This window comes from Prionailurus viverrinus, chromosome C2, assembly GCF_022837055.1.
Source record: "Prionailurus viverrinus isolate Anna chromosome C2, UM_Priviv_1.0, whole genome shotgun sequence".
Lineage (NCBI taxonomy): Eukaryota > Metazoa > Chordata > Mammalia > Carnivora > Felidae > Prionailurus > Prionailurus viverrinus.
This window is the reverse complement of record NC_062569.1, coordinates 116,059,932-116,071,054: the sequence shown is the minus strand read 5'-3', so window position 1 is coordinate 116,071,054 and position 11,123 is coordinate 116,059,932. Positions and strand designations below refer to the sequence as shown.

General features: G+C 35.7%; 1 protein-coding gene across 1 annotated transcript; it reads right to left on the bottom strand.

Annotated features, from left to right (window-relative positions):
* Positions 1-4,666: 4,666 nt before the first annotated feature.
* LOC125175288 (ubiquitin-conjugating enzyme E2 variant 1) lies at positions 4,667-5,321 on the bottom strand. The gene has a single exon (XM_047875717.1). The coding sequence runs from the start codon at positions 5,311-5,313 to the stop codon at positions 4,870-4,872; it is 444 nt and encodes a 147-aa protein (XP_047731673.1). The 5' UTR covers positions 5,314-5,321; the 3' UTR covers positions 4,667-4,869.
* Between the last annotated feature and the right edge of the window lie 5,802 nt (positions 5,322-11,123).

Genomic DNA, 11,123 nt, shown 5'->3' with positions numbered 1-11,123 from the left:
CTCCAATTCATCGATTTACATGTGGATGGTACCTATCTGTAAAAGTGTGCTGGAGAGAGATCAAAGTCCTCCTACTCCACCATCTTTCTCCAGACTCAGTATAAATTTTGGTGAGCCCTTGATGCTTATATTTAGGTCCAGTCATATTATTCCCTCTCAGGTTAAATCTGTTTTCTTTTATTGTAGTGTTCTTGCCTGGCTTTGGTATCAAAAAGATAATGCTGACTTCATAAAATAAATTTGGAAATATCCCCTCCTTTTTTTAATTGCCTTTAGTGTGCAAAAAACTTAGATTAGTTTTTCCTTAAATCTTTAGTAGCAAAGCCATCTGGTCCTCACTTTTTCTCTGGGTGTTCTTGTGCTTATTAAAAACTGCTTCTTTGTTTGCTACAGTCCTGTGCAACTCATGAATACAAGCTCCATTGGTTATTAGAGCCAGGTAATTTGGAGTTCTCAGGAAGAAGGCATAAGAGCTGGAGCACCAGACATGTATACAAGCTCTTCCAGGGAGTTATTGGTGTCTTGGCATGAGGTAGATGGAGAAGGTGGCGACATCTACCATTTTTCCCGGTCTCTTTGGAGGATTATAGCTAGTCCCTAAATGTGTTCTAAATTAGAAAACTGGCTCTCGAGCCATAGCTTTGAAAGTATGTAAATGGACTTCTTTCAGAGAAAAACTGAGGACTTTGTCTGTTTCCTATATACTGAGCCCTGGGGGTATAGCTATAAGTGCTCACATGCTTGATTGCAACAGCTCTTTGTTTGCTATTGTCATGTGGGTCTCATGGATGCAAGCCTCACTGGCTTTCAGAGTTGTGTGTTTTCGGGGGCACATCCCCTTAAATGGGAATGTTAAAGATGGGGGCACTACATGTGGGAGCTAGACTGTTTTCTGATCAGGGAGAAGCTAGAAGTTAGGGGTTCTCTCCCAATTGTATGTCAATGTGCCAGAGATGCTGTTTATGGTGGAAGTGTCTCAGCCTTTCCTACCCATTTTGATGTGAGTGTATTCTCACTTGTCCAGTGTGTAGGGGGTGCTCAACTGCTTTCTGGATTTTGTTCAGTGGTAATTTCTTCGTGTATAGCTATACATTTAATATACCCTATGCTTGAAGGTGAGTTCAGGAGCCTCTTGTATTGCTATATTGGTCAACCCCTCTAACTGTAATTTTCATTTTTAATGTAAATACAAGTGTCAGAGACTTGTTTTAATCCTATTAAAATAACCAGTACTAGAGTTGGTCCTTTTTCATAAGCTACTAGAAAATTGGGCAAAATATAAAACAAAACAAGTGCTTTCAGTCATTGGACCACGGGCAGCAAAAGACTCTGATTCTGAGAGAAGGAAAACCTATGATGAAAGTCCTATGATTTCCCTGACTGATTTCTGAGGTAATTTCCCAGGTGGCATTGTATTTAGGAAATCCACGAAAAGTAAAACAGTCTTGCTGAGTTGAATTCAGGAAGTCTTCTGGATGAAAATTGTAAACAGGCATATGAGTACTATGGAAAAAGGAATTTTACAGAAAATGAGCTCCAGATATCTGCATAAAAGTATTGTCTTTATTTGTTTGGGCTGCTATAGTAAAAATACCATAGATTGAGTGGCTGAAACAATTTATTTCTTTCAGCATTGGAGGCTAGAGAGTTCAAGATTAAGAGACCAGACTATTTAGTTCCTCATAAGGGTAATCTTCCTGATTTGCAGAAAGATGCCTTCTTGCTGTATGCCCATAAGTTGAAGAGTGAGATTGTCTCTCTCATGTCTCTTCTTATAAGGACACTAATCTCATTCACAAGGACTTTCTTATCATGACCTAATTACCTCCCAAAGGTCCACGTTCCAAATACCATCCCATTGGGAATAAGGCTTCAACATATGAATGGCACCAATACTGTCCATAGCATATATCTTTGAATCTATTGCTTAAATACTAATGCATTCATGCATTGGGTGAAATGTTACATGAGGCCAGACAGCAAATGTCAGGAATGCTATAAGATGAACATTTCCCAAAACTCACACAGAGTTGAAATGTCCTCATTGAACACTTGGGAATTCAATAGTGAGCTAGGGCATTTCTTAGTAGTAACGCTAATATAGTTATAGAATAAAATCCTAGAATAATTTAGACACATCCTTACAAAGCTTAAAGACAAGTCTTAACATGATAAAATTGATTAATAAATAACCAAAATGCCTGACAAAACAAACATCAGCCATCATTAAACAAAACAAAATTCTGTTCCATACAAAATGTAACATTCATACTATTAGTCTACAAAAAAAATAATAATAGTAATAATAACACAAAATGAAGAAATTAGAAAATGTGGCTGTCATTTGAGAGAAAAATCAGTCATTGCAGACAGAAATAATAAATATGGTGGATTGAAAGCGTGATTTTGAAACCTCTATTATAAGCTTATCAACTTGCTCAAATATTTAAAGACAAAACACAAACAGTATGTGGAAAGAAATAGAAGATCTAAAAAGGAAGCAAAGAATATTCTAAAGAATAAAAGTATATTATGGGATATCTAAATGTTACTGAATAAGAATAACAACTGATAAGATCATTTGAAGAAAAATTAGAGAACTTGATGACATGGTGATCAAGCAATAACTATGTAGAAACCCAAAGAGAAAAAAAGCTGGCAAAAGAAATAAAACAAACAATGAATAGTATTTCAGTGAATTGTGAGTCAATATAAACCAGTCAAATATATATTCTATTTGTTTTGAAGTTGTATAAGCTAAAAAAAACATATTTAAGAAATTGTTTAAAAATTTCCCAGTTTGATAAAAGTTGTAAAGATCTTAAACTCTTAGAAAGAAAGTCTCATATAAAATTGTATGCCACCTAATAATTTAGTTCTTGGAAATAATAAATAAGTCTCAAAGGCAAATGCCTTTAACAGTAATACCAGGTAAAAAAGAATAATAATAAAATGGCTAATCTTAAACAATGGAAACTAAAATAGGAAATAAAAATTTTAACACCTTAATAAAAAATCAATTTAGGGGCGCCTGAGTGGCGCAGTCGGTTAAGCGTCCGACTTCAGCCAGGTCACAATCTCGCGGTCCGTGAGTTCGAGCCCCGCGTCAGGCTCTGGGCTGATGGCTCAGAGCCTGGAACCTGTTTCCAATTCTGTGTCTCCCTCTCTCTCTGCCCCTCCCCCATTCATGCTCTGTCTCTCTCTGTCCCAAAAATAAATAAAAAAAACGTAAAAAAAAATTTTTTTAAATCAATTTAAAATTTGTTTTTATTTAAATGTTTATTTATTTATTTTTGAAAGGTGGGGCAGAGAGAGAGGGAGAAAGAATCCCAAGCAATCTCCACACTTTCAGCATAGAGCACCATTCAGGGCTCGATCTCACAAACCTTGAGATCATGACCTGAGCCAAAATCAAGATCCAGATGCTTAACCCACTGTGCCATCCAGGCACCCCTCAATTAAAATTCTTTATGAAGCATAAATATTTTAAAAATACATTAAACAATATAAAACTTGGGGAGGAATATGGAATATTCAATACCATTAAACATTGCTAAGGAGAGTATAAATTGTCACTTATCAATAATTGTGAATTGTCTGAGATTTATCATAACTTGGCAGGTAATATTTTAATCCTTTGCTGTTTTCTGTAGCTATCAGAAAACACAAGATTTCTGCATGATACATAAATGACTTTTGGGGCACCTGGGTGGCTCTGTCAGTTAAGCATCTGACTTTTGATTTTGGCTTAGGTCATGATCTCATGGTTAATGAGATTGAGCCCCACATCAGGCTCTGTACTGACAGCATGGAGACTGCTTGGGATATTCTCTTTCTCTCTCTCTCTCTCTCCCTCCCTCCCTCCCTCTCTCTCTGCACCCTTCCTGCTTGCATGCATGCATGTGCACATGCTCTCTCCCTCTCTTTCAAAATAAATAAAATAAACTTAAATAACTTATTGCTCATGGCACAGTAAGCAGCATAGGCTTCATGTTTGTATGTTTCCCCTGACCACCAGGTCCCACAAAAATAATAGAGAGTTTCCACATAGATGGGTCCAGTGGTCACATCCTAACTAAGGAATCACAAACTTCAGAAATTTAATTGTTTTATAATGTGCACTAAACCCGTCTGACCTCTGCCTTTAAGGAAGACATGTTTTCACATTGGATCCTTAATGAATCTGGAGAGAGAGCAAGCTCTATCCTTTTAGTCTGTTTTCTCTCCCTTTATATATGTGTGTGCATGTGTATGTATATATATATATGTGTGTGTGTGTGTGTGTGTGTGTGTGTGTGTGTGTGTATGGACACAAAAAATAGTCTGGAACAAAGGCTCTCAGTGTCTTTGCTGGAGAGAAATACAGAAATATGTGAAACTCATAAGGAATTATCTTGACTACCTCTTTAGAAACTAGTCATCAGTTTCTTATAAATCTAAATCTACATTTACCCTGTGACCCAGAAATTCCAATTCTAGGTATCTCTTCAGAAGAAATGAATATGTATAGTCATCAAGACTTGAACAAGAATATTATATCAAAAATGTATAAATAACACTGATAACTCAGTAATAATTCAAATGACTCAAAAAATGAGTAAAAGAATTAAAAGCCTGTGAAAGGCCAATAAGCAGATAAAAAGATATTCTAACTTTTTTTTTTGTTATAGCACAACTTATATATTTTAAATGGACAAAAAAATTAGTATCGTTTACAGTATCTTAAGATAAATTGCCTTTGAATGGGAGCTTCCTTTCCAGTACTTTGAGGTCTACAAGACGTATCTAGAAAAATTACTACTGTGGAAAATGAAGACTGCTTAAATCGAATGGGAGGGGGTAGGGGAGGGCCTGTGGTTTTTCTTTTGATTAATTGCTGTAACACTGTCCTTCGGGCGGCTGAGGGAGTTTCATGTTTTCTTTAGACATCATTAGACGCCGGAGCTCTTGCAGGACGACTTTGATGCTATATGAATTCTGCCATTTTGCTAGCACTGATATGGCTCTTGGTTCCACCACTCCATTAGAACTATTAACTCCATTCATATTAATTTTTGTTACAAATCTTACAAAGGGGGGTGCTTCTGGGTATTTAGGTCCACATTCTATTTTAAGGCTGTATATTCGGTTTTCATAAATTGTTCTTGGAGGCCCAATTATCATCCCTGTCCATCTTGTAAGTGTCATGTCTTCGTCATCTTCTAGACCCCAGCTAACTGTGCCATCTCCTACTCCTTTCTGGCCTTCTTCCAGTTCTTCCAACAGTCGAAAATTGCGAGGGACTTTTACTCCTGAGCCCGTGGTGGCTGCCATCTTGCGTCGCTGTCGCTCCAAGATATTCTAACTTACTAGTCACTAGGGAATTAAAAATTAAAACCACTATGAGTTACTACCAAATATCCAGCAGAATAACTAAAACAAAATTTTTGAAAATACTGAAAATGCTAAGTGTTTGTAAGAAGGTAAGCAACTATAATTCTTACCCATTGCTAGTGGGGATATGAAATGATACTATTTCTTTTAGAAATAGTTTGGCAGTTTCTAATAGCATTAACTATACACTTTCCATACCTATGCCCTTGTGTATGTTGCTGTACCACACTCAGGTTGAAGGCAGGAAAAAGAAAAAAAAAAAGATTAAGACAATCCACACTTGTCTCTTCTTTTTTTTTAACTAGGAAAAAAAATCCTCAGAAAGATTATTACATTTTATTATTCAGAACTGTATCACACGGCCCACCCCTATCAATCAGAAGTTTGAAGAATCACTGTTTAACTACTATAGTGACGAGAAAATGAAGTTTGGGAATTGGTGGTGAAGCGTCAAAATAGTGAGATTGTGGGGAAAATATTTTTTTTTTTGCATCCAAAAGCATAGAGAACATCATTCAAAACTTGTTTCCAGAACATTAAATAGAATTATCACAATTCCTAAGGGGAATCCCTCTGGTTAGATGAAATTTCTATTTATGTACATGCTAGAAAATGTTTGCTACGCATTATTACTTTTTCATCTTTTTCCAGTATAAAAGACCATCCAAGTTTCTACTCATGATTATTTTGACAATTTTTAATACTGATTTTATTTAAAAGTGGCCATAAACATAATAGTTCTATATTATAGAAGTATAATATATTTCAACTTTAATCATGTTAAATGAACCATGTTAGGGTTTTGAACTACATAAGAGACAAATGAATTATATATAACAAACCCAAATAATGTTCTGAACACCTACCATTATGAACTTTTTATAGAGCATGCAATGTTAAAATCATTTAAAAGTGTTTATAATAAGTTTATACAATAATTTATAAAAACATTTACATAGTTTGGATATAAAGCAAAAAAACCTATTCCTGTGAAATTATAAAAAATAATTTGACTATGTAGTTTCTAGTTATTCTTCTAATTATAGCATTTGTTTTCATATCCTTAGCCCTATCTTAAGGGCTCACAATCTTAAGGAAATAGTATATTCTATTGCTTGTCTTATCCAGTTGGACTGTTTTTCCTACTCAACAGAGAAATAATTTTCTCTTTCAATTTATAGCATGAATATGGAATTACCTGCTTTTCCACCATATACCACATTTTTCCCTTTTAAACATTCTTATCATATTGTCTCAATTTTATTTTCTTCCTTCTTTACCTATATCAATTCTAGTTAGCTGAATAAATTAATTTCAAAAATTTCTTCCTGTAGAGAACCTTTACCAAGCCAATAATCTGGAATTTGTGCCCCTTTCATGGACCCTGTAGCCCCTGCATTGATCCCCTTCTATTGTTTTATTATGTTACTTACTCTGAACTCTTTCAGCCATTAGACTGTGATGCTTTGTAGGCATACACTCTTTCCTTATTTGTTTCCCCAGCATTTAATGTGGTGCCTAAACTATCATACGAACACAATATTTATTGAAGAAATCGCCATTTTGTTCTATGTCTACAGCTATGAATTTAGTAAGTTCAATCACAATTTCTGGTATTTCAGCTACCATTGTATGCATGTTATTGGTTGGTTAAACACCAGACCCAAGATTCTGATTAAAGCTTGGTAAAATCATGATGAAATCTGAGAAGGAATTTTACTGTAAGACTAAATATTATTGAAACTATTGGTACTCTCATTACTCCAGAGATTAAAAAGTAAGCTGTTCATTTAAATAAATTTGTTAACCACTCACAACTATGTGGATGGAACTAGAGGGTATTATGCTAAGTGAAATTAGTCAGAGAAAGACAAATATCATATGACTTGACTTATATGAGGACTTTAAGATGCAAAACAGATAAACATAAGGAAAGGGAAGCAAAAATAATATAACATCGAGGGGGGGGAGCGACAAAAACATAAGAGACTCTTAAATATGGAGAACAAACAGAGGGTACCGGAGGGGTTATAGGAGGGGGGATGGGATAAATGGGTAAGGGGCATTAAGGAATCTACTCCTGAAATCATTGTTGCACTATATGCTAACTAACTTGGATATAAATAAAAATAAAAATAAAAATTTTAAAAAAGGATTCTACAGTGAAGTAATATCAAAAAACACAAAAAATAAAAATTAAATTTGTTAGACTGTTAAATTGGAAATATAAGGAAACAAACATGTATTCCAGCTGATTCTTTTGCAGGGTCTGAAGCACAGTAGTAAGGAAAGAACTCTTGAGACTTTGTATAATGCAACTTAGTAAGTTTGTTTGAGTAGCAAGGGGACAGGGCCCATAAGCAGAAAGAGCTGCACCTTTTGCTGTATGAAGCTGGTGGTTATAGACTTAGTGCTCTGGGGGGAAGGACATGTAGAGAGTATTAGATCATAAATGTTTTCTTCGAATTTCTGTGTGTAAAATTTTACAAGAGTTCTCTGGTGCTTATCATTCAGTTCAATATTAACTGTCAGTGAGATGTACAGACAGTCATGAGACCCTTTAAGATTGGAGCAACCAGAACAGATATGATCCTTATCAGAACTATGCTGGCTATAGGTCGGCTTTCCAGACTAAAGGTGACCATTTTCCAGCTTCTATCTCTTATCAACTTCATAGGGTTGATAAAGCTGAGCATGTTACTTTACTCAGAAAAAAAAACATTTAGTGGTCTGATGGTTAATTTTCTGTGTTCAACTTGACTGAGCTAAGGAATGCCCAGATACCTTGTAAAACATCACGTTCTGAGTGTGTCTGTGAGGGTGTTTCCAGAAGAGATTCACATTTGAATCATTAGACTATGTAAAGATCATCCTTAGCTTGTGATTAGCCATTATCTATCTGTTGAGGGCCCAAATATTACAAAAGGGCAGAGAAAGGGTGACTTTGGCCTCTTTGCTTGAGCTGGGGCATCCATCTTCCCCTGCTCTCAATTATTGGCACCCCTGCTTCTCAGGCTTTTGGTCTCAGCCTGTGATTATTGGCTTTCCTAGTTCTCAGACATTTGGGATTTGACCAGACCAATACCATTGACTTTCCTGGGCCTTCAGCTTGCAGATGGCAGTTCATGGGACTTAACCTTCATAATTGTGTGAGCCAGCCCCTCATTATATATCTGTATCTATCTGTCATCTCTCTGTCTTCTATAGGTCCTGTTTTTCTGGAGAATTCAAATACAAGTAGATTCCCTTAGTTTTTAGCATAACAATGCCCAAATGTTTCTTACCATCCTTGTCCTTGTTCTCTAGCTTTTCCTAGGTCTCAATTATTTTCCTGCATTAGGTCTTCACTTATGCTTTTCCAACCTGCCTAATTGTTTCTAGTCCCAAAGTCAATTTGTAATGTTTTGTTTCAAAATTGTAAATATGTTATGCTGCCCTGACTGTTGCTGAATTACATGTATATAACATTGATTAATACTGATATATAAATATATAATAATCTCAGAGGATATACATATTCTGATCCTTGTTGCATCATGTCATAAATATCACAATTACATCTATTTTTATGGTGAGGAAAATATAGAGGATTCTTTTCCCACCCAAAAGAGAAGTGCTAAACACATGGTAGAAGACCAAGAAGCCTGGGGCGCCTGGGTGGCTCAGTCGCTGAGTGTCGGACTTCGGCTCAGGTCATGACCTCATGGTTCGTGAGTCCTGCATTGGGCTCTCGCTGACAGCTCAGAGCGTGGAGCCTGCTTCAGATTCTGTGTCGCCCTCTCTCTGCCCCTCCCCCCGCTCATGCGCACGCGCGCGCGTGCGCTCTCTCTGTCAAAAATAAATAAACATTAAAAAAAATTTAGAACCAAGAAGCCCATAACTAGCTTGAATGAACTGTCTTATATTCCTCATCCTACATCAGTCTCATTCTTCATGAAATCAAGATAGAAGATCATATTAATGTAGGAGATGAATATAACATCTACATTTCTTTCAACAAAAATGAATGACCTTAATTTGTACTTTTTTCTTTTCATTTTCCCTCTTACATTTGCTTACTTTATTTTGTGCTCTTATACTATGTTAAAATATGTTAAATTATGCTCAGTAGAGGAGAAAATATACAAGCCTAATTTTTTTTTTCAAATCCACTCTTAGAATCAAGCAAAAAAAGATTACTGATAACTGGCTTCAAGTTGAGGTTAAAGAGATGAAAAAAGATCACATTTATATATTCTCTCTCTTTACACACACACACACACACACACACACACAATAGATATGTATACATATACAGGCATACCTCAGAGTTATTGTGGGTTTGCTTCCGGATCATAATTAGGTAAATATTACAATAAAGTGAGTCAAATAATTTATTTTTGGTTTCTCAGTGCTTATAAAAATTATTTTTATGCTATGATATAGTCTAGTCAGTATACAATAGAATTATATTTAAAAAGCAATGTACATACCTTAAGTAAAAATACTTTATGTTGAGGTACCTGGATGGGTCATTTGCTTATGCATCCGAGTCTTGATCTCAGAGTCTGGGGCGAAAAAAAAAAACTTTATTGCTAAAGAATGCTAACCATCATCTGAGATTTCCACAAATCACATTTTTGCTGGTGGAAGATGTTGTCTTGATGTTGAAGCTTGCTGATTAACTGGAGTGGTAGTTGCTGAAGGTTGTGGTGGCTGTGGCAATTTATTAAATGAGACAATAAAGGGGCACCTGGGTGGCTCAGTTGGTTATATGTCCAACTCTTGATTTCAGCTCAGGTCATGATTTCACAGTTTGTGAGATCGAACCCTGATTCAGGCTCTGCGCTGAGAGCGTGCAGCCTACTTGGGATTCTCTCTCTCCCTCTCTCTCTCTCTCTCTCTCTCTCCCTCTCTCTCTCTCTCTCCCCTTCTCTCTCTCTCTCTCTGTTCCTCTCCCACTCTTTCTCTCAAAATGAATAAACGTTAAAAAAAATGAGACAATAAAGTTTGCCACATCAATTGACCCTTCCTTTCATGAATGATTACTCTGCAGCGTGTAATGCTGTTTGATAACATTTTGCCCATAGAACTTCTTTGAAAATTGGTGTCAATGCTCTCAAACCCCACCACTGGTTTAACCACTTGAGTTTATGTAATATTGTAAATACTTTGTTGTCATTTCAACAATCTTTATATCATCTTCACCAAGGATAGATTCTCAAGAAACCATTTTCTTTGCTCATCCATAAAAAGCAATCTCTCATCTGTTAAATTTCTATCATTAGATTGCAGCAATTCAGCCACATCTTTAAAATCTAATTCTAGCTCTCTTGGCTATTTCCTCCATATCTGCAGTCAGAACACACATTTGTTAAGTTTGCTGTCTTATATGGGTACTATTTGTGGTACCCCCCCAAATAACTGCAATAATAATATCAAAGGTCACTGACAACAGATCACCATAAAAATACAATGAAAAATTGAAATATTGTGATAATTACCAAAATGTGACAGAGACACAGTGAGCAAATGTTAGAAAAGTGGTGCTGATAGACCGGGTTGTCAAATGATTGCCACATTCTTCAACATGAAAAAAAACACCATGTATGTGAAGCAAAACAAAGTGTAATAAAACAAGGTATAACTATACATACAAATATAAGCTTATAAATATACATATGTGCATATATATTCACATATATATATATTAGATTATGAATACACCAGCTATACATCGTTCATGTAGTATCTAGCTTTTATCATTCATC

What these genes read in the sequence shown, in the direction of transcription:
- LOC125175288 (XM_047875717.1), bottom strand. Translation starts at nt 5,313, where the DNA reads ATGGCAGCCACCACGGGCTCAGGAGTAAAAGTCCCTCGCAATTTTCGA.